At 44.2% G+C, this 25,196-nt stretch overlaps 1 protein-coding gene across 1 annotated transcript in view; it reads right to left on the bottom strand.

Annotated features, from left to right (window-relative positions):
- Positions 1-524: 524 nt before the first annotated feature.
- Positions 525-25,196, bottom strand: part of dennd1b (DENN/MADD domain containing 1B) — a 289,189-nt gene continuing 264,517 nt past the window's right edge. Inside the window, 3 exon segments of the mRNA XM_055642397.1 lie at positions 525-2,880; positions 4,180-4,396; positions 7,190-7,263. Coding sequence (XP_055498372.1) covers positions 2,380-2,880; positions 4,180-4,396; positions 7,190-7,263 — 792 coding nt within the window. The 3' untranslated portion in view covers positions 525-2,379.

Genomic DNA, 25,196 nt, shown 5'->3' with positions numbered 1-25,196 from the left:
TTTCATTCATTGGCAAGGTAAAGCATAGATAATGGCAGAACACAGATGAAGTACAATAGACAGTTTGAACAGCGCACCTGACTTAAAGAGATTTATTAAAATGAATAGAACGGACTGAGGATGGTTTAGGTGTAAGCAGCAGAACAAGGAACTACGGTTTGCAAAACAAAGACACAAAGTGCTGGAGTAACTCAGTAAGTCAGGTAGCATCTCTGGAGAACTTGATTAGGTGACATTTTGGGTAAATGTGACAATTGAACACTCTTGGCTACCCGTGGGCTGTAGCTTACTGGACAATCTATCTATATATTAAAACTGTGTGTGTGTGTGTGTGTGTGTCAGTTTCGGCCTATGATTCCTTCGTCCTCCAGCACCACACACTAAATCGACGTCATTTTTTCCATTTCGTTAGCTCATTCTCTTTTACATTCACGGATTCATTCCTCAAAGCATTTTGACTTTTTTGTGTACCCGTTTTTAAATAAAATCCTTCCCCCCCCCCCCCCCCCCCACCCCCCCCCCCCTCATTTTGTCGCCTCCTGCTGGCCAGCGACCATAACGCCTGCTGACGCCCGGCTCTGCTCCAAAAACGGCGACATTTTTCATAGCCGCTGGTGCCCGGCCCGGCTCTGTCACGCTGCCTCAAGCCAAACATCGGATCTTCAAGCGCTGCTTTTCTAGCAGCGGGGGAACAGCCAGCGCGACAGAGTCGGCGTGTCAGAGGCCTCACAGTCTCTGATCATTCCACAGTGAGTTCAGTTCGGTTACAACTCCCCCCCCCCCCCCCCACTCGGGGTCTGAAGCATGTTCGGGGACCAGACCCAACGGGTCTGCACTTGGTCTAGTGTCTAGTCTAAAACTCAGTGTGAAGAAGTATCTCGACCCAAAACGTCACCTATCCACGTTCTCCAGAGGTGCTGCCTGACCCACCGAGTTACTCCAGCGCTTTGGTTTTATTTGTTGGATGTAAGCAGTGCATTTTGTGTCAACAAGAAGGTGCCAGTACACATGTTAGATCAGCCATGATCGAATGGTGGAGTAGACGACATGTGCTGAATGGCTTAATTTTGCTCCTATGTGTTAGGATCGTAATAGTAAATATGTGTCATGTGGCCAGAAAAGGAAAGAATGAAAGTGTAACTTTTATAAAGAGGTGGTGCACTGGTGTGTACCAACACTAAGTAACTCTGGGTGTAAGGAATTGCAGAGAACACCGATCATTATTACCAACTCAATTGCTGATAAGCTTTGACAAAGCTACTGCCAACGCTCTTCCATTCCCTGTTGTGCAAGGTTTTAGCGATATTTTATTTAGCCCATGTAAAAATTCGAAGTTCGCCATTACCTTCTGAAGCTTTCTGATCCTTGTATCCGCCTCCACCACCTCCTTTGGCAGCTCATTGCTCATACCCACCACCCTCTGTTGATGCTGCTCAGAACCACAGGGGAGATGGTAGAGGCAGGGACAACAGCAACATTTAAAAGACATCTGTACATGGAGAGGAAAGGTTCAAGGGGATATGGGCCAAGCACAGGGAAATAGGATTAGCGTAGATAGCCATCTTGGGCGGCATGGCAGCAAAGGGCTGAAGGGCCTGTTTTGGTGCTGTGTAACCATGAATCTATGACGTTTGAAAGACCAGCAAGATTTGATTGGAATAACATGAAGATTTATCACTAGCTCTGAATGTAGATCACCGATTCCTACTGCGGAGGAGAAAGACAAGTTTGCATTTTGTAGTTGACGTTAACCATTTTCACTTCCCTTAGTGACATGGCAACTCCTGTGTACAGGAATACTGGATTGCTGATTTACAGATGTACACACACTCCCTGACTTATGTAAGGGTTATTTTCCATGGACAATTGTGTAAGTCAGATGTTACGCAAGTCGGAAACGGAAGTGCTACTGCGCATACGTAAGTTGACTAAACGATGCAGAGACCATTGGGGGGGGAGCTCCAACATGGAGACCACGAGAATGGCCGCATGCAGAGGCAGTAGTGCACTATGACCAAGACAAGCAACTCTGAAATAACAAATTGCTTACGCAAGTGCGAGTTTACGTAAATCACTGATTATATAAGCAGGGAAGTGAATGCACTAAGCAATGATGTGTCGTCAAGTATTTAGCCCAAGTCGATAAATCAGGTGATCTTAACAGTCATTTGAGAAATACGTATTAAAAGTTCAAACCTACAAGAAAATCTGTATTTCACTTTGCATAATTCAGTAAAGCAGTGGATTTTTTAACTTATTCTGCACTTAAAAAGTTCAATGACTTTGTCCCTCACTGCAGTCCAATACACACTCTTTCATTTTCTTAAATAGCTACTCTAATCTAGCCCAGTTTAAAACATGGTTCCACCCCCCTCCACACTAGCTGTGGGTAGTGGAAGCCCCGACACTGGAAATGGTGTGGCCAGTTGTCATTCGAGAACACACGCAGTCAATCTCTTGGAGAAGGTCTGTGTCACTGGCGGGCTCCACCAGTTCAGCCTCGCCATCGCCTTTCTCCCAAGGGATGAGAACGGATGGGTTTTTGGGAGCATTCTGATCTTGATCTTCACTGGTTAGTGTTCGTGCTGGCAACTGCCCGGCCGAACCTTCCTCCTCCGGGCTCATTTCCGCGTGCGAGGCGCGAGTTGGCGGCGAGTTTGTAAACGACGAGTCACTGTTGAGTTTCGGGAAATCCATCAACTTTTCAATGAACTCAGGGGAGAGGGGGTTGTCGGAATAGTCAAAAAATGATTTCCGTGGCGATGGAGGGAGGGGCTTTCGGTGGATTGTGGAATCGTCCTGCCCCAGGTGCCAGCTCAGATTGTTGCACTGCGCGCTGAGCTCAGACAGGTTCCCCTCACTCGGTGTATTGGACTTGTTCTGGGAAAGTGAAAATAAACACATCAGGTCCAAGAGAGACAAAACCCTTCATGTCAAAAATAAAACAAATAGCTGTCCATAAGGTCATAAGGAATAGGAGCAGAATTAGACCATTCGGCCCATCAAGTCTATGCCGTCATTCAATCATGGCTGATCTATCCCTCCCTCCTAGCCCCATTCTCCTGTCTTCTCCCCATAACCTCTGACACCCGTACTAATCAAGAATATATCTATCTCTGTCGTAAATCTATCTATCTCTGTCCAGCATGGAAACCCAACACCAATCTCTTACACTAAATTACGTTGAGTTTAGTTTATTGTCACGTGCACCGATGTACTGTGAAAGGTTTTTAGAAGAGATATGCAGAACAAGGTTTTTTACACAGAAGATAGTCTGAAGCAGAGCTTTAACCCAAAACGTCACCCGATCCTGCTATCCGGAGATGCTGCCTGTCCCGCTGAGTTACTCCAGCATTTTGTGTCTATCTTTGGTATAAACCAGCATCTGCAGTTCCTTCCTACACAAGTATTTTTACACAGTGGGTGCCTGGAACGCGCTGCCAGGAGTGGTCGTGGAGCCAGACACGATAGAGACTTAGGGATGCTATAATGTAACAACAAGGAACTGCAGATGCTGGTTTATACCAAAGATAGACACAAAGTGATGGAGTATCTCAGCGGGACAGCCAGCATCTCTGGAGAACATGGATAGGTGACGTTTCAGGTCAGGACCCTTCTTCAGACTTAGCGATGCTGCCTGCCCCGCTGAGTTACTCTGTCTTTGTGATATAGCATCTGCAGTTCCTGGTTTCTACATTTTAGCTATTTATTTTAACGCTTTTAGATATTTAACATTTCGAATATTATAATTTAAACAAAGCAATGTTCATTTTTCCTCATATTTTCTTTCCGAATTAAATCTCAATAGCATTGTGTGACTATAAAACAGTAGAGCACAGGAACAGGCCCTTCGGCCCATAATGTCTATGCCAAACATGATGCTAAGTTAAACTAATCTCCTCTGCCTGCACGTGATCCATATCCCTCCATTCTCTACATATATAAATGTCTATCTAAAAGCCTCTTAAACACCACTATTGTATCTGCCTCCACCACCACCCCTGGGAACACGTTCCAGGCACTGTGTATATAAAACATGCCGCGCACATCTCTTCAAAGTGTTGCCCCTCTCATGCCCCGTGCCCTCTAATGTTTGACATTTCCACCCTGTACTGTTCTATGTTCAATGTTTCTGTGTCGTACAGCTGTGGCCTTGCTATTGGAAGGCAACGCACTCACCCTGGTTTTATAGCTGACATCGTCCATGGATTTGAAGAAGTCCAGACTCTTTGCCGCATACATCTTCCCTTGGTCTGAACTGTGGGTGCTGAGTGTGTCCAGGATCTCCCCCAACAGGTCCATCTGGCCCGGAGACTGTGACTCCAATTCCATCTGTTCAGACTCATCGCTGTCATCAATGTAGGCGTACGTATCCCCGCTATCTTCAGACGACAACCTGAGGAACACAAACGTGGTAAGTAACGGCCCCTGTCCCTGTTTCCCGAGTTACTCACAAATTCTCCCGAGTTTTCCCCTTGATTCAAACTCGGAGAATGTCCGTAGCGAGTCCGTAGGAGCGTAGATATTTTGTAGCTGCTTGTAATGCCAGCCGTAGGTACTCGAGGCATCAGGTAAGTCGGGACGTTTATTCAGCATGTTGAAAAATGTCCACGAGTAAAAACTATAGCCCCGAGTACCTACGGCTGGCATCTCCGATTGTGAATCAAGGGGAAAACTCGGGAGTAACTCGGGAAACTGGGACAGTGCCTTAACTTGGCCCCAACGATGCAAGTCACACCAGCTTCCTCCGTCAGTCTCACCACCTGCACTAAGAAAGCCATCACACATTTGTGGAAATAATTTATTAAAAGCTATGAAAAAAACTTTAATCATTTAAATTATTTCATGATACTTTAAAAAGTGGGAAATCATGATAGACTAAAAATTACACAAAGAGCTGGAGTAGCTAAGTGGGTCAGGCAGCATGCCAGGAGAACAACGAGCACACACAGGTCACGGGGAGAATGTACAAAGGCCATACAGACAGCACCCATTGTCAGAATTGAACCCGGGTCTCTAGCGCGGTGAGGCAGCAACTATACCGCTGCGCCACTGTGCCGCATTGGTCTTGGCATTACGTTTGGCGCAGATATTGTGCTGTACTATTCGATGTTCTCAGGCTTCATATGTTCTACAAACACAAGTGAAGTGATATTTTGAAGCCAGTAGGGGTCAGCATTGACACACACAATTCTGGTGCTCTGAAGCTGGAGTAGCTCAACAGGTCAGACAGCATCTCTGGAGGAAAGGAATAGGAATTGGGTCGAGACCCTTCTTGAATGTTCCAAATATTTCCGCATTAACAAGAGAGAAAAAATACAACCAAATAATAGCTGTGACCATTGGAAATTTTAATTTTTCGCATATTTTGAACAAATACTTCCAATGGGAAACTAATACATCAAAAGTAGAAATGTAGAACTCACTTACATTCCTTCCTCTAGCTTCATAATTGGAAGCTCGTTAATCCTTTTGTTTCACACCTTCTGTCTATTCAATTGGGTCGAGACCTCTTCCAGCTTTCTTGAATGTTCCAAATCTTATTTTCCCCCACACAAAATGCAGATAACAAAAAGAGAAAAAATACTCTGCCAAGATTTTCTTTTTCACTTGTACACTCTGACCCGAGTATACTCAGGAGTTGTACTGAACAGGTTAAATATCGCAATTATCTGACAAATTATCTGTAAAGAATCTACCAAAGCACAACACTCAATTTGCTGAGTAAACCTAGCAGCTACTTTTGAAAAGACAAACAAAACCATAGCATATATGAATGAATTAATACTTCAGTGTCAGAAAAGCTCTCTTCCAGCTTTCACCTCAAATGTATGAAGAAAGTCACCAAACATAAAGGAAGCTCCTGAATCCGTTGAGTTACACAAGTTGTGTCTTATCCCCCACACAGGTCACATTTGTTCTTTGACCCCCCTTTTCAATAAATCCCCTAGCAAACTCACACTAATATAGTTCCCCAATGGCACCTATTCTCTGCCAAGATTCACTTTTTCCCCTCTGACCAGTACCGGCAGTACCCCCAACAGCATCTCGTTCCTGCCCTCTACCCCCTCACGGCCCACCAGCAGCTACTTTTGAAAAGACCAAAACCATAGCATGTTAAATGAAGAACCATTCATGTCAGTAAAATACACTGATCATCTTAGAATCACAATACGACTCCACTTACAGAGTTACACTGCAAATGCAGGTCATTTGTGTTAATTATTTTAACAACCCCCCCTCACGGATCTGCATTTATTTCAAAGAGAATTGAATGTTTCTCTCTGCAGTGATTAGTAGCAAACTATTGTTAACATAACCATTATATGCAAATACTGAGAACTTGAATCACAACTCCACTATCACTGGACACTGCAAATGGCATGCTTAATTATGGTTTTCTTATTGCATTTATTTCCAAAGCAGACTCGAATGTTCTCTGCATACTCAGATTAGTAGCAAGGGAGGTTTGTACATAGAGCTTTGACAATTAAGCAGATGTTTTATTCAGGACTCTTGGGCTGAGCTGAGGGGAGGGGTTGGGCAAGCTATGATTTTGGAGTAGGAGGCTGAATGATTTTGTAGAAGTGTATAAAACCATGAGGGGAATAGATAGGGTGAATGCACAGAGTCTTTTACCCAGTTTCTGGAAAACAAGGACATAGATTTAAGATGAGGGGGGCAGGATTTAATAGGAGCCTGAGTGGTTACCTTTTCACTTAGAGTGTGGTAGGTATATGGGCGAACTGACAGAGGAAGTAGTTGAGGCAAGTGCTATAAACTCACTTCAAGGCCACTAGTACAGGTACATGGATAGGAAAGGTTTAGAGGGGTATAGGCCTTGGGCAAACGGGACATCTTGGCTCGCCGGCCGGCATGGAGGAGTTGGTCTCAAGGGCTTATTTCCGTGCTGTGTGACCCTAGGACTCCCTGACACAAGGAACTGCAGATGCTGGTTTACAATAAAGGAGATAAAGTGCTGGAGTAACTCAGTGGGTCAGGCAGCATCTCTGGAGATCATGGATATGGCCCAAAAGCAGGCAAAAGGGACCAGCTTAGATGGGGCATTTTGGCCAGCATCGACAGGTTGGGCCAAAGGGCCTGCTTCCATGTCAATAGGTTTAGGTGAAAGAATGGCAATCAAATAAAAGACAGACAGAAACAAGCAGCAAATGAAATGTTTCCTTACTTGTTTGCCGAGTCGGTCTCGTCATCATCCAGTGTGGACACAGTGCCGGTGTGTGATAATCTTTGAGTGCGACCCTGAAGAGAAATAGGTGGTTATCATTTCAAATGGTCACTCCTGATCCTCTCTATCCCTCCTTACAGTTCTGTTGGGGGCTGCAGCACACTCAAGCGTTTAATTTAGTTATGTGGTATAGCACAGAACCTGGCCCTTCGGCCCACCGAGTCCACGCCAACCATCGATCACCCGTACACAATAGTTCTATGTTATCTCACTTTTCCATCCTCTCCCTACACACTAGTGGGCAATTTACAGATGGCCATTTAACCTACAAACCCCACGTCTTTGGGATGTGGGAGGAAACCGGAGCACCCGGGGGAAACCCACGCGGTCACAGGGAGAACTTTGTGTTTTACACAGGTCGCATTCCTGCAAAGTCATGCAGAAGCCACAGTTGTTGCGGGCTATCTAATGCAGTGTTGCCGAACCACTTCATAAGTTCACAAATCATAGATAATAGACAATAGACAATAGGTGCATTCGGCCCTTCAATACAGCACTGCCATTCAATGTGATCATGGCTGATCATCCACAATCAGTACCCCATTCCTGCCTTCTCCCCATATCCCCTGACTCCACTATCTTTAAGAGCCCTATCTAGCTTTCTCTTGAAAGTATCCAGAGGACCGGCCTCCACTGCCCTCTGAGGCAGAGAATTCCACAGACTCACAACTCTCTGTGTGAAAAATGGCCCTATCTCCTTACCCCTGATTCTTAAACTGTGGCCCTTGGTTCTGGACTCCCCTAACATCGGGAACATGTTTCCTGCGTCTCTAGCGTGTCAAAACCCTTAATAAGCTCATATGTTTCAATAAGATAACCTCTCATCCTTCCAGATTCCAGATTATACAAGCCCAGCTTGTATACTCTGGAATTAACCTTGTGAACCTACGCTGCACTCCCTCAATAGCAAGAATGTCCTTCCTCAAAACTGCACACAATACTCCAGGTGTGGTCTCACTAGGGCCCTGTACAACTGCAGAAGGACCTTTGCTCCTTTACTCAACTCCTCTTGTTATGAAGGCCAACATGCCATTCGCTTTCTTCACTGCCTGCTGTACCTGCATGCTTACTTTCATTGACTGATGAACAAGGACCCCCAGATCCCGTTGTACTTCCCCTTTTCCCAATTTGACACCATTTAGATAATAATCTGCCTTCCTGTGTTTGTTACCAAAGTGGATAACCTCATATTTATCCACATTAAACTGCATCTGCCATGCATCTGCCCACTCCCCCAATCTGTCCAAGTCACCCTGGATTCTCGTAGCATCCTCCTCACATTTCACACTGCCACCCAGCTTAGTGTTATCTGCAAATTTGCTAATGTTACTTGTAATCCCTTCATCTAAATCAATCATGTATATTGTAAATTGCTGCGGTCCCAGCACCGAGCTTTGCGGTACCCCACTAGTCACTGCCAACCAAAATTGTCTGCCAACCAATTTTCCATTCATGTTAGCAATACCATGTGCCCTAATTTTGCCCACTAATCTCCTATGTGGGACCTTATCAAATGCTTTCTGGAAGTCCAGGTACACTACATCCACTGGCTCTTCCTTGTCCATTTTCTAGTTACATCCTCAAAAATTCCCAGAAGATTAGTCAAGCATGATTTCCCCTTTGTAACTACATGCTGACTCGGACCTATCCTGCTACTGTTATCCAAATGTACCGCTATTTCTTCTTTTATCATAGGAGCAGAAGTGCATCATTCGGCCCATCGAGTCTGCTCCACCATTCATAGACTCATACTTTTTAAGAAGGGAGGGAGAGAGAAAACGGGGAATTACAGACCAGTTAGCCTAACATCGGTAGTGGGGAAACTGCTAGAGTCAGTTATTAAAGATGGGATAGCAGCCCATTTAGAAAGTGGTGAAATCATTGGACAAAGTCAGCATGGATTTACGAAAGGTAAATCATGTCTGACGAATCTTATAGAATTTTTCGAGGATGTAACTAGTAGCGTGGATAGGGGAGAACCAGTGGATGTGGTGTATCTGGACTTCCAGAAGGCTTTCGACAAGGTCCCACATAAGAGATTAGTATACAAACTTAAAGCACATGGCATTGGGGGTTCAGCATTGATGTGGATAGAGAACTGACTGGCAAACAGGAAGCAAAGAGTAGGAGTAAACGGGTCCTTTTCACAATGGCAGGCAGTGACTAGTAGGGTACCGCAAGGCTCAGTGCTGGGACCCCAGCTTTTAACAATATATATCAATGATCTGGATGAGGGAATTGAAGGCAATATCTCCAAGTTTGCGGATGACACTAAGCTCGGGGGCAGTGTTAGCTGTGAGGAGGATGCTAGGAGACTGCAAGGTGACTTGGATAGGCTGGGTGAGTGGGCAAATGTTTGGCAGATGCAGTATAATTTGAATAAATGTGAGGTTATCCATTTTGGTGGCAAAAACGGGAAAGCAGACTATTATCTAAACGGTGGCCGATTGGGAAAGGGGGAGATGCAGCCAGACCTGGGTGTCATGGTACACCAGTCATTGAAGGTAGGCATGCAGGTGCAGCAGGCAGTAAAGAAAGCGAATGGTATGTTGGCTTTCATAGCAAAAGGATTTGAGTATAGGAGCAGGGAGGTTCTACTGCAGTTGTACAGGGTCTTGGTGAGACCACACCAGGAGTATTGCATGCAGTTTTGGTCTCCAAATCTGAGGAAGGACATTATTGCCATAGAGGGAGTGCAGAGACGGTTCACCAGACTGATTCCTGGGATGTCAGGACTGTCTTATGAAGAAAGACTGGATAGACTTGGTTTATACTCTCTAGAATTTAGGAGATTGACCAGGGGATCTTAATAGAAACTTACAAAATTCTTAAGTGGTTGGACAGGCTAGATTGAGGAAGATTTTCTGGAAGTTGGAGACAGTCCAGGACAAGGGCTCACAGCTTGTCCATTTTCTAGTTACATCCTTTAAAACCCATGAGGAGAACTTTTTTCACACAGAGAGTGGTGAATCTCTGGAACTCTCTGCCACAGAGGGTAGTTGAGGCCAGTTCATTGGCTATATTTAAGAGGGAGTTAGATGTGGCCCTTGTGGCCAAGGGGATCAGAGGGTATGGAGAGAAGGCAGGTACGGGATACCGAGTTGGATGATCAGCCATGATCATATTGAATGGCGGTGCAGGCTCGAAGGGCCGAATGGCCTACTCCTGCACCTAATTTCTATGTTTCTATACAGTGTGGAACCAGGCCCTTCGGATCAACTTGCCCACACTAACCAACATGTCCCATCTACCTGCATTTGGCCAATATCCCTCTCAGCCTTCCCTATCCATGTACCTGTCTAATTGTTTTTTTAACATTATGATAGCCTCTGCCTCAACTACCTCCTCCGGCAGCTCGTTCCATACACCCACCACCCTTTGCACGAAAAAGTTACTCCTCAAATTCCTTTAAAATCTTTCCCCCCTTCACCTTAAACCTATGCCCTCTGGTTCTCGATTCCCCCACTCTGGGCAAGAGACTCTGTGTGCCTACCCGATATATTCCTCTCAATGATTTTGTGCACCTCTATGAGATCACCCCTCATCCTCCTGCGCTCCAGCAAATAGGGTTGAACTAACCTGTTCAACCTCTCCCTATAGCTCAGACCCTCGGGTCCTGGCAACATCCTCGTTAATCTTCTCTGCACCATTTCCAACAACAATATCAGTCAATCATGGCTGATCTATCTTTCCCTCTTACTAATCAAGAACCTCTCAATCTCCACCTTAATAATACCCAATGACTTTTAGTTGAGTTTAGAGATACAGCGTTGAAACAGGCCCTTCGGCTCACCGAGTCATCACCGACCCATCGATCACCCCGTACAGTAGCACTATCCTACACACTAGGGACAATTTACAAGTATACCAAGCCAATTAACCTTGAAACCTTTACGTCTTTGGAGTGTGAGACAAAACTGGAGCATTCGGAGAAAACCCACGTGGTCACAGGGAGAACATACAAACTCCGTACAGACAGCACCCGTCGGCAGGATCGAACTTGGGTCTCTGGCGCTGTAAGGCAGCAGCTCTACCGCTGCGCCAGTGTGCCACCCTGGCCACTTATTCTGATTGAATCCTAGAGTATGGAAATATGGAACCCGCCAAATATCCTTCAACTTGGACTGTCACGAATAACAAGCCAAGAGCAAACTGAAATTTGTTATCTCAATAAATGAGACAAAAAAAATCTTAATTCTGTCTATGATAAAATAGTAATGATGAAGCACTTCAAACATTAACTTGCTGATCTCAGCTCCTCGATGTATCACTGCTTTATAATGAGAAAATCACAACAGCAGATTAAAACTGAAATGGACATCACTGCACTCTCATGAAAACGTGCAGTCCCGTCTATTAGTCTTCCTCATTCCGATATGTGACAATTAGAAGTTATAAAATTCCACTTCTCCTTTGGTGTTCCACAAGTGAGAACTGCTGAGTGTTGGGATCTGTCAGTGGTGAGACATTTCCATCCAACTGGATAAGAAAAAAAAAATACTCGCTCTCTCTACCATTCCCCTATTTCAGAAATTCTGCTATGCTGTTTCTTTCCTCACTTGTGTGAGACCGGGATCTGTCTTAAGTGATAGGAGCAGAATTAGGCCATTCGGCCCATCAAACCTAATCAGCCATTCAATCATGGCTGATCCATCTCTCCATCCTAACCCCATTCTCCTGTCTTCTCCCCATAACCTCTGACACCTGTCCACTGATAGATGGTTTATATAAAGAGCTTTGGTGCTTGTGCGGCACAGTGGCACAACAGTGGAGTTGCTGGCATACAGAGCCAGAGACCCGGGTTCAATACTGACTACGGGTGCTGCCAGTATGGAGATTGTACGTTCTCCCTGTGACCTGCGTGAGTTTTAATTTAGTTTAATTTAGAGATACAGCGTAGAAACAGGACCTTCGGCCCACCAGATCCACGCCGACCAGCGACACACACACTCTAGCACTAACACACACACACACCAGGAACAATTTACAATGATACCAAGCTACAAACTAGTACGGCTTCGGAGTGTGGGAGGAAACCGGAGCTCCCGGATCTCAGCCGCTGCGCCACCGTGCCACATTCTGGGTGCTCCAGTTTCCTCCCACACTCCAAAGACATGCAGGTTTGTAAGTTACTTGGCTTCGGTAAAATTTTAAATGGTCTCTAGTGTGTAAGATGTGCAGGGATCGATGGTCGGCGCGCGCTCTGGGGACCAAAGGACCCGTTTCCACGCTGTATTTCTAAAGTTTAAAGGCAAGAAAACCTCAATGGAAAATTAGATGCAGTTTTACCTATAAATAAACAACCTCCATTAATCACTGCGGGCTGCGCTGGTTGATGTATTTTTCCATAAACAAACTATTCCTCGCCACTTCTTGCTACAAAAAGAAGAGAGATTCTGATGACTGGTTTAAAATGTTAATTTTGGGGCCAGATGATAGATTTCTGATAATTATTTTTCTGTAGCTGAACAGAATCTTTTTGTAGCAGGATGTTTAAAGCCTGATAGAGGACTTTGTTGTTAGAGCTGCATTTGAGCAGCAAGAAAAAAAAATCAAGTGTTTTAATAATCAGTCTGTACTTTATATTTGATCTGCTCATTTGAATACAAAAACTAATGAGTAGTAATGAGGGCTCTTTGATCTTTTTGGAAAAGACAAGCTTTCATATATTTCATTGCATGCTTTGTTCCAAGTAACCGCATGTTTCTCCTCGGATGCGTTAATAATCCATTTTTGTTTCAGACAGCATTTGTTTTATGACAGCTTTTATAAATAGCTGGATTCATGAGAAAACCCACAGCAACTACTTCAAGTGATGGATCTGAGGCGACTTGCATCATTTAGATGATTTACAAAGTACCGTTATGAAAGAAATATTAAAACCACTGCAAACTGCACCCCCTCCAGTGAGCAGAAACCAAGTTACGGTTACGAGCTCCACTTAGGAATATTCTTTTAATTATTAACTTCTGTCCCATATCTTGCATAAGCTGACAAACGTTTGATGAAAGCACAAAGACAAGGAGCGAGTCGTTTCTGAGTTTGAGCAACTTTGCAGGTTGAAGGGTGGAAGCTTGTGACTGTGGGCACCACCAAAGTCTCAATCAATAAATCCTCTTCAATCAGATCAGTCTCTATTACTGTCATCAATTCAGTAATTAGTTTAGGACTGAAATGTAAACCAATGACATTTAAAAAATGTATAACAATTCAGAAGAACATAATTCAGGATCAGCCGTAGCAAATAGAACATTGAAGATGGAACAGTACAGCACAGGAACAGGCCCTTCGGCCCACAAGGTCCGTGTCGAACTTGATGCCAAGTTAAAGTACCTTCTGCCTGTGCACGATCAATGTCTGCTCGTGTGCCTATCTAAAGGTTTAAACGCCACTATCGCATCTGTCTCCACCACCACCTCTGGCAGCGCGTTCCAGGCACCCACCATACTCTGCGTAAACAAAACCTGCTCTGCACATCTTTAAGCTTTACCCCTCACACCTGAAAGATATGCCCTCCAATCTTTGATATGTCCACCTTGGGGAAAAAGGTTCTGACTATCTACCTTATCCATGTCCCGCGTAATTTTATATACATCTATATGGTCTGTCCGCAAACTGCGAGTGTGTAAGATCTATCAGCATTGATGGTACATTTGATAGACACAAAATGCTAGAGTAAATCAGGACAGGCAGAAGGGTCTCGACCCGAAATGTCACCCATTCTTTATCTAAAGAGATGCTGCCTGTCCTGCTGAGTTACTCCAGCTTTGTGTGTCTATCTTCGGTTTGAACCAGCATCTGCAGTCCCTTCCTACTTTTCCTTACATTTCCTTATCTCTGTGTCTCCCTCTCCCCGATTCAGTCTGAAAAAGGGTATCGACCCAAAACGTCATGTATTCCTTCTGTCCAGAGATGCAGCCTGCCCCGCTGAGTTACTCGATCATTTGCAGTTCCTTGCCTACACTTGATGGTACTTTCTCCAACTGTAGATGTTCATGAACGTGACTCAAGAGCTCTACCTTCCCAAGGGCATAATGTACTGAGGACTAAATGTTAGCCCTGTCTTCAACATACACATACAATGAATGGATAAAAAGTTAACGGTTTTTGAAAGTGCACTTCTGTACTGCGAACCATAAAAAATAAAAGGTCCCTGAAGATTTTTTGCAGACTTCAATACCATTTTTGGCATTCTGACATAAACATTCAGGATCTATTTAATTTGGGTCATTGTGCATTACAGTCCATTTGGGGCAGAGATCAGAAGTGATTTGAAATTTAGAGAGATACTAGACTAAGTGGGACCTGTTGGGTCCCAGCTTCACACAGGAGGGCTGGTCCACCAACGCAATATTCCACCTCTCCACCAATTCCAATATTGCTGGCCAGTGGCGGGGATGGTACTGGAGTGCTAGCATGGTGTTATGGGCCGAAGGGACTGGTTTCCAGAGGGCTAGTATGGACATTGTGGGCCGAATGGATTCTTGGGCTGGCAGCTCAGTCACTGAGACCACACACACTCACAAACACGCGCGCACACACACACACACACACACACACACACACACCCATATATATGGCAGTAAACTTTCTTGAATACTCACACAGCTCTCCACTGTGGGGCTTCCGCAGTCAGTGGCATTTCCACAATCAGCATGACCTCTGCACTTACTGGAAATTACGCAATAAGCGCGACCTCTGCCCTCAGAAATTATGCAATCAGCACGAACTGTTCACTAAGCGGAAGTCACGTAATGAGCGGAACCTTTGAACCAAACACAGTCGGACCTAATAAAGGATTTATTCCTTCCAAACACAGTCGGACCTAATAAAGCATTGCAGTTTCAAGCACAGGCAGGGCAGCAGGCCAAAAAACTGAAGGCATTGTCAGTAAGGGCTAACAAATCATTTATTGCAAGTACAATGCAGACTCACAGTTCAGTTGATTCAAAGCTTAGAATGAGATTCGTGGCCTCTCCCTCCTGATCTTGCAGAGTGACTAAGTCACGTCCAGGTATCCAGGGTTTTATAATCCTGCCCTCGCCCCCCCCCTGATATATGGTAGCCGCACACTGGAAAACCAACCTTCATCGCAGTGATTGACAGGTGAGAGGGTCTCAAGGTTTTTCAAACACTAATAACTTTTTTATTTTTCATCGATGGGAAAAATCTTCGGGGCCTGCTCAGCGGAGGAAGACTGAGTAAGACGGCCTAAAATTATAGCGATATATGGTAGCGTTTTTCTAAAATCAATATACATCGCAGACAGGAAGTGGTCAAGATGAGACTTTTAATTATATAGATGCTATGGACACAGGCCCTTCTCCCACACTGACCATTGATCACCTGTTCAGTCTAGTTCTATGTTACCCCACTTTCTTATCCACCCCCTACACACTGTGGGTAAATTTAGAGGCCAATTACCTACAAACCTGCATGTCTTTGGCATGTGGGGGAGGAACCCACCCAGTCATAGGGAGAACGTGCAAACTCCACATGGACAGCACCTGAGGTCAGGATCGAACCAGGATCTCTGGCACTGAGAGGCAGTAGGTCTACCAGCTGCACCACTGTGTAGCCCGTTAATGAATGCAAACATATCGGCAATATAATAACTTTGCACGAATGTTAACCAAAGGTCTACACAAGCAGGTTGCAGCTCTGCTGCGGACACCACAGTTTATACCTCACCACCATGCAGCTGCACAATACAAGATCATTCATTTCCCCATGAATATTGAAAGGGATCCTATTACTTTGCACTTTTGTAAGTATTGAAAGAACCGTTTGAAGATTTCATGCATACACTTAGGTCGGGATGCCAACTATTACTTTGTTTTGCAACCATTTTCTGGGAGACATAGTATTCGGAGCAGCTTATTTGCATGTTTGTTTTAGTTTAAAGATACAGAGCAGAAACAGGCCCTTTTGCCCACCGAGTCCACGCTGGACGGCGTACACGAGCACTATCCTACACGTTTACAATTCTTGGGGTGTGGGTAGAAACCAGAGCATCCAGGAAAAACCCACGCGGTCACGGGGAGAATGTGCAAACTCCGTACAGACAGCACCCATAGTCAGGATCAAACCCGGATCTCTGGCAACTCTACTGCTGCACCACTGTGCCCCCCCGATGATGTTGAATTATTTTTGCAGCTACAGACAGTTTATTCCAAAGTTTATAACTGAAAGTAGATGTCCCTCAACTCTTGTGTCCTGTCCTGAATAGTCTACTTTGGCATTGTTTAGTTTAGAGATACAGCGTGGAAAGAGCCCCTTTGTCCCACCGAGTCTGCGCCGACCAGCGACCCATTCACACTTGTTCTATCCTACCCTCCAGGGACAATTGACAGAGCAAACCCGGGCACCCGGAGAAAACCCACGCAGTCACAGGGAGAATGTACAAACTCTGTACAGACAAGGTCAAGATTGAACCCAGGTCTCAAGGCAGCAAAACACCCAGAGAACACTTCAAATTAAAATAGATCTTCAAAAATAAGACATAACACAGCGAGTCAGGCAGCATGTCTGGAGAACATGAACAGATGACGTTGCAGGTCAGGACCCTACTTAAGATTAGTAAATTTCCTGGTTATATACTGATCACAAAAAACGCAAGGCAAAGCTATGCCAGCTAATTAGTATCCAATCAGTGTGCTCTCAATCATCTTCTGAGTCCCAACCCAAAACGTCACCTATCCATGTGCCCCAGCGATGTTGCCTGACCCACAGAGTTACTGCAGCCCTTGGTGTGTTTCCACTTCTGTAAACCGGCATCTGCATTTCCTTGTTTCTATAGACATTTTAAAATTGTTTAATTGCATCAATATAAACTTCACAGATTGGGTATCAGTATCGTTATTAGATAAACCTATCTGCATCTGGGCAAATTATCTGGGGCTTCCCGTTCATAGAAACATAGAAATTAGGTGCAGGAGTAGGCCATTCGGCCCTTCGAGCCTGCACCGCCATTCAATATGATCATGGCTGATCATCCAACTCAGTATCCCGTACCTGCCTTCTCTCCATACCCCCTGATCCCCTTAGCCACAAGGGCCACATCTAACTCCCTCTTAAATATAGCCAATGAACTGGCCTCAACTACCCTCTGAGGCAGAGAGTTCCAGAGATTCACCACTCTCTGCATGAAAAAAGTTCTTCTCATCTCGGTTTTAAAGGATTTCCCCTTTATCCTTAAGCTGTGACCCCTTGTCCTGGACTTCCCTAACATCGGGAACAATCTTCCTGCATCTAGCCTGTCCAACCCCTTAAGAATTTTGTAAGTTTCTATAAGATCCCCTCTCAATCTTCTAAATTCTAAAGAGTATAAACCAAGTCTATCCAGTCTTTCTTCATAAGACAGTCCTGACATCCCAGGAATCAGTCTGGTGAACGGTCTCTGCACTCCCTCTATGGCAATAATGTCCTTCCTCAGATTTGGAGACGAAAACTGTAGGCAATACTCCAGGTGTGGTCTCACCAAGACATGTACAACTGCATTCAAAAGAGTCAAGAGTGTTTGAATGTCATGTTGAATGGCAACAGAACAATGAGATTCTTATTTGCTGCAGCTTAACAGGCTTATAAATGCATATAACATATCTATATTATTTAATAATCAAAAATACAATACATTTACAACCATATTACTGGTTAACCATAATAATGCATGAAACTAAAGTTTGTGATGCAACCAAAGACACAGTCCATGGAAGACCATAGTTACTGAGATTAGTGCTGAGACTTTAAGAGATACAGCGTGGAAAGTGGCCCTTCATCCCATCGAGTCTGCGCCGACCAGCATTCACACCATTTACTAACACTAACTATACACTAGGGACAATTTACAATTCTTACTGAGGCAAATTAACCTGCAACCCAGTCCAGCTTCTTTCACCTAAGGCAGCTGGCAAAGGTGAAGCCCATTCTCGAGCGGCAGCATTTTGAAACAGTAATCCATGCCTTTATCACATCTAGGCTGGATTACTGTAATGTACTGTAATTTTGGAGTTGCTCGATCTTCCCTGGCTCGTCTCCAGTTGGTTCAAAATGCTGCTGCTCGTCTTTTAACTGGAACTCGAAAGAGGGAGCACATAACGCCAATTCTGGCCTCCCTCCACTGGCTCCCGGTGTACTTTCGAGTTCATTTTAAAATTATTTTATTTGTTTTTAAATCTTTGAATGGGCTCGCCCCGCCTTACCTCTCTGAGCTGCTTCATCCATACGCTCCTGCCCGGTGCCTCAGGTCAGCTGATCAGCTGCTCCTGGAGGTACCGAGGTCTAAGCGGAAGCTCAGAGGGGATAGAGCCTTCTCTGTTGCTGCTCCGGCGCTATGGAACACTCTGCCGTTGCACATCAGACAGGCCCCCTCACTGTCCATCTTCAAAACCAATCTTAAAACACATTTATATTCCTTGGCTTTTGACCCTGCTTGAGACTTTGCTCCTGTTTTAGTGCTTTTAATGTTTTTAATTTTATTGTTTTTACTTTCTCTTCTGGTGTTTTTATTGCCGTGTAATAATTTTTTGTCCATGATTTGTCATGTACAGCACTTTGTGGCAACAGGGGTTGTTTTTAAAGTGCTCTATAAATAAAGTTATTATTATTATTATTATACGCCTTTGAAGTGTGGGAGGAAATCGGAGCACCTGTACAAACCCCGTACAGAAGTCAGAATCGATCCAGGGTCTCTGGCGCTGTGAGGCAGCATCTCTACCGCTGTGTCACCGTGCCGCCCCTAGTGCTGTGTAATGGTCTCCACCCACGTTCTGTTCTAAATGCAGCAAGGTGAAAATCTCTACCGCACCTTTTCCAATTGAATTAAAATTCCCCTCCCACACAATAAATTCTCGGAACAATTAGCAATGACGGAAGGCAATATTTGCAGAGTAAATATGAGGATGGAGGCCCAATAATGACATGGATACCCATTTTGTGGGTGTTGAAATGAAATGTATTTTTAAGCACCTCTCCCCCCACAATGGGATTTCCAAGCAATACCCTGATAACCATGAGGGAACAGCTATTAAATCCCAGGCTTCACGTCGCTCTCTGCCCAGTCCATCCTGGGACACACAAGTACTTTGAACTGCCTCATTAATTACAAAGGTGAGAATTCAGAAGCCAAAAGAATATGCAGAAATGTACAAAAAAAAAATCCTTCTTCCATTCATTTTTATTCACCGTTAATAGGGCTTGGGACTTAAGATGCGTGCACCCTCCATTCTCCCATGCCCTGCCATTGTGGCTTACTTAGCCCAAGGGGTGCCATCTGTTATCATGAGCGGCGTCCTATAGTTAACAAAACAAACAGCAAAACAGCTAACCCCAGCCATTATAGGCTGCAATGCACAAATACAAAAGGCCAGAAACCAAGAACCTTGCTCCTAAATGTCCAACCACACCCACACACTGCCAGCAAAGCTCAGGAACGAGCAGGCATGCAATCTTCTTTGAAACAAGTGACTGGTGAAGGGTAACGCATGTTTGCACGTAGATTAGTGACACACAAAGATACAGCTCCAGATTTAAAAAAAATTCTCATGAACTAATTCGCTGTAAAGTAGTGACCAATTCTCATCTCGGTGGGATTCACACTGCGTGCAACGGCCCTGGAATATTTTCCAAAATTCAAAACTGTCTCCGAGGTTTATTTTTCCCCCTAAACACTCGCTGTGGTTTCGTAAACCTCACAGATGCTGAAAATAGACACAAAATGCTGGAGCACCTCTGGAGCATCTCTGGAGAAAAGGAATAGGTGATATTTTGGGTCGAGACCCTTGTTCAGACAGAGAGTCAGGGGAGAGGGAAACATGAGGTAAGAAAAGGTTCAGAACTAATCAGAGCCACCACCGATGACCTGATGAATGTTGGCCTTCATAACAAGAGAATTTCACTATAGGAGTGGAGAGGTTCTTCTGCAGTTGTATAGGACTCTGGTAAAACCACATCCGGAGTACTGTGTACAGTTTTGGTCTCCTAATTTGAGGAGGGACATCCTTGTGATTGAGGCAGTGCAGCGTAGGTTCACGAGATTGATCCCTGGGATGACGGGACTGTCATATGAGGAAAGATTGAAAAGACGAAGCTTATATTCACTGGAGTTTAGAAGGATGAGTGGGGTCTCATAGAAACATATAAAATTATAAAAGGACTGGACAGGCTAGATGCAGGAACATTTTTCCCAATGTTGGGCGTCCAGAACCAGGGGCCACAGTCTTATAATAAAGGGGAGGCCATTTAGGACTGACGTGAGAAAAACTTTTTCCCCCAGTAGTGAATTTGTGGAATTCCCTGCCACAGAGGGCAGTGGAGGCTAAATCACTGGATGGATTTAAGAGAGTTAGATAGAGCTCTCGGGGCTGGTGGAATCAAGGGATATGGGGAGAAGGCAGGCACGGGTTATTGATTGGGGACGATCAGCCATGATCACAATGAATGGCGGCGCTGGCTCGAAGGGCCGAATGGCCTCCTCCTGCACCTATTTTCTATGTTTCTATGTCTATGATAATGCTGAAGTTGGTAACATTTTTGTTCTGGGCAACTTTAACAACATGGTAAAATGGGAATGGTCACTGTAAAGAACGGAGGGCATAGCTTTAAGGTGAGAGGGGAAATGTTTAAAGGAGATGTGTGGGAGAGGTGTTTACACAGAGGGCAGTGGGTGCCTGGTAAGCAATACAAAACCTGGTCAGCTGCTCCTGGAGGTACCGAGGTCTAGTCGGAGGCTCAGAGGGGATAGAGCCTTCTCTGTTGCTGCTCCGGCACTCTGGAACACCCTGCCGCTGCACATCAGACAGGCCCCCTCACTGTCCATCTTCAAATCCAGTGTTAAAACGCATTTGTACTCCCTGGCTTTTGACCATGCCTGAGGCTTTGCTTCTGTTTGTGGTGTTTTTGATGTTTCTTTATTTTACATGTCTTTTCTTACTATTTCTTTTGATTGTTATTTTTGGTGTGTATTAACTTTTTTGTCAATGATTAGTGATGTACAGCACTTTGTTGCAGCTATGTTTGTTTTTAAAGTGCTCTATAAATAAAATTATTATTATTATTATTATTATTATTAGTGGATATTAAGTTTGCTTTGACTTTTCAGGCAATTTTTACTTTTTAAGTAAACAGGAGGTGATTGTTGCAATCACATTGAAATAGTAGTTTTGTCTCAAGAAGTTTCATTGTTTAACTTTTTAAACAATTTTCCAATTTAAAGATAAGTTAAACAATTAAACTTTTTGATAACTAAACCGCAATCTCAATTTGATTGCAACAACCACCTCCTGTTTACTTAAAAAATAAAAACCGTGTGAAAAGTTAAACAACCACCTCCTGTGTAGGTGTGTAGTCTGAAGAAGGGTTTCGACCCAAAACGTTGCCTATTTCCTTCGCTCCATAGATGCTGCCTCACTCGCTGAGTTTCTCCAGCATTTTTGTCTACCTCCTGTATACTTAATAGGTTTAGGTTTGTTATTGTCACATGTCCCGAGGTACAGTGAAAAGCTTTGTCTTGCATGCTATCCAATCTGATCAGATAATGTTATACACATCAATACAATCAAACTCAAGCACAAAAGCTAGAGCAAAGGGGACGATACAACGTGCAGAATATAGTTCTTAGCATTGTAGCGCATCAGTTCCACAGACAAAGTCGAATGTCCGCAATGGGGTAGAGGTGATCCAGACAGTACTGAGCTTATGGAAGGACCGTTCAGAAGCCTGGTCGACAAGCTGTCATGTGTCTGAATAAGGGCTCTGACCCAAAACATCACCTATCCCTTCTCTCCAGAGCCGCTACCTGACCTGCTGAGTACTGCAGCATTTTGTGACCTTTTGTGGTATATCAGATGTGTTTGTACAGCATGCAAAACAAAGCTTTTCTCTGTACCTCGGTACACGTGACAATAATAAACCTACACCTAATTTTGTACTGAAATTTGATAAACTAAATCTGCTGCAAATTTCATTTTTTAAATCTGTGACAAAATATAGTACTGGACACTATATTTTTAAAAAAAGCGATGATATTTGGTATTATTTATTACAATTTAATTGACTTTAAATAGATCTAATATCTATTGCGCATCTGGTTTTTTTGGTAGGTTGAGTGATGCATGATTTTACAGGAGCCTTTTCATTAACCATATAACCATATTACAGCACGGAAACAGGCCATCTCGGCCCTACAAGTCCGTGCCAAACAACTTTTTTCCCTTAGTCCCACCTGCCTGCACTCATACCATAACACCTCCATTCCCTTCTCATCCATATGCCTATCCAATTTATTTTTAAATGATACCAACGAACCTGCCTCCACCACTTCCACTGGAAGTTCATTCCACACCGCTACCACTCTCTGAGTAAAGAAGTTCCCCCTCATGTTACCCCTAAACTTCTGTCCCTTAATTCTGAAGTCATGTCCTCTTGTTTGAATCTTCCCTATTCTCAAAGGGAAAAGCTTGTCCACATCAACTCTGTCTATCCCTCTCATCATTTTAAAGACCTCTATCAAGTCTCCCCTTAACCTTCTGCGATCCAGAGAATGAAGACCTAACTTATTCAACCTTTCTCTGTAACTTAGTTGTTGAAACCCAGGCAACATTCTAGTAAATCTCCTCTGTACTCTCTCTATTTTGTTGACATCCTTCCTATAATTGGGCGACCAAAATTGTACACCATACTCCAGATTTGGTCTCACCAATGCCTTGTACAATTTTAACATTACATCCCAGCTTCTATACATATAAAGGCTAGCATACCAAAAGCTTGCTTTACCACCCTATCTATATGAGATTCCACCTTCAAGGAACTATGCATGGTTATTCCCAGATCCCTCTGTTCAACTGTATTCTTCAATTCCCTACCATTTACCATGTACGTCCTATTTTGATTTGTCCTGCCAAGGTGTAGCACCTCACATTTATCAGCATTAAACTCCATCTGCCATCTTTCAGCCCATTCTTCCAAATGGCCTAAATCACTCTGTAGACTTTGGAAATCCTCTTCATTATCCACAACACCCCCTATCTTGGTATCATCTGCATACTTACTAATCCAATTTACCACACCTTCATCCAGATCATTGATGTACATGACAAACAACAAAGGACCCAACACAGATCCCTGAGGCACCCCACTAGTCACCTGCCTCCAACCCGACAAACAGCCATCCACCATTACCCTCTGGCGTCTTCCCATTCAGCCACTGTTGAATCCATCTTGCTACTCCTGCATTTATACCCAACAGTTGAACCTTCTTAACCAATCTTCCATGAGGAACCTTGTCAAAGGCCTTAATAAAGTCCATATAGACAACATCCACTGCTTTACCCTCGTCAATTTCCCTAGTAACCTCTTCAAAAAATTCAAGAAGATTAGTCAAACATGACCTTCCAGGCACAAATCCATGTTGACTGTTCCTAATCAGACCCTGTTTATCCAGATGCTTATATATATTATCTCTAAGTATCTTTTCCATTAATTTGCCCACCACTGAAGTCAAACTAACAGGTCTATAATTGCTAGATTTACTCTTAGAACCCTTTTTAAACAATGGAACAACATGCGCTGTACGCCAATCCTCGGGGACTATTCCCGTTTCTAATGACATAAGAAATAGTTAAGTGATTGTAAGTGTTAGCAGGTAAGTTTGATTAATAGTTTGAACAGGTCAAAACTCTGTGCAGTGGGGAAAAACAGTTGTCAAATGCAGTAATTACTATTTTATTGGCCCGTCTGTGTTAATGAGTGAAAGCCAAGCTGTTTTTAATAGAAAGTCATCCTTTTTACTTTGTGTGTGTGTGTAAAAGAGAAGGGTTTTAGTCTTTCCAGAGTGCTTCCACCCTTTTCTAAACTTTAAACAGGGAAATAACGTTAACAGCTTCATGAGGAGTGCCATACTGTGAGGTAATTAAAAGTCCCTTTACAAATTAAGACTTCTGCTTTGCAAGAATCTTGTTTCCAGCCACTGAAGGCTAATGAGTGAGTTCTGTACCAGAGTTACGAAGGGGTCTCCGCACTAAAATCAAAGCTAGCACCCGTTGTTGCCGTGGTTTTCACAGGGATTGATGTTTCTAGAGCAAACAATTCTTGAAACGTCCATGGAAATATGTAAAGCGCGGTTCTTTCTGAATGATTACGGTCCAGGAGAGTCTGAAGAAGGGTCTCGACCGGAAACGTCACCCATTCCTTCTCTCCACAGATGCTGCCTGTCCCGCTGAGTTCCTCCAGTGTTTTGTGTCTGTCTCTAGCAGAATTTGAGTTTAGTTTAGAGATACAACGCGGAAACAGGCCCTTCAGCCCCCTGAGTCTGTACCCCGTACACCAGCATTATCTAATACACACTAGGGACAATTTACAATTTTTACCCAAGCCAATTAACCTACAAACCCGGACGTATTTGGAGTGTGGGAGGAAACCGGAGCACCCGGAGGAAACCCACGCGGTCACAGGGAGAACATACAAATTCCGTGCAGACAGCACCCGTAGTCAGGATTGAACATGGGTCTCTGGCGCTGTAAGGCTGCAACTCTACCGCTGCGTCACCGTGCCCGTGCACAGTGACATGGAGATTGAATCGTTTATTGTCCCATGAGATAAGTCAGTGAAATTCTTTCCTTGCACACCCAAGGTATGCAAATAGTCGCTCATAAAGGGCACTTACAAAGTTACAAAATACCCCCGCGGCAGGTCCCCCTTTGTTTTCCCCCCTCCCCCTCCTAACAGCGGCCCCTCCCCATGCCGGGTCCTCCTTTATCACATCACTAGAGGGTCTGCTGCTGTGAGGAACGCTGAGATTCTGTCTATCCCTGCGGTTACAAGTTGGAAAGGGTGCAGAGGAGATTTACGAGAATGTTGCCAAGAGTGGAGGGCCTGAACTATAGTGAGAGGTTGGGTGGAGGAGGAGGATCTTATAGATGTGTATAAAGGTGCGTAGATAGGGTGAATTAAC

This window comes from Leucoraja erinacea, chromosome 10, assembly GCF_028641065.1.
Source record: "Leucoraja erinacea ecotype New England chromosome 10, Leri_hhj_1, whole genome shotgun sequence".
Lineage (NCBI taxonomy): Eukaryota > Metazoa > Chordata > Chondrichthyes > Rajiformes > Rajidae > Leucoraja > Leucoraja erinaceus.
The sequence above is the reverse complement of the archived record's forward strand: the minus strand, read 5'-3'. Positions and strand labels throughout refer to the sequence as shown.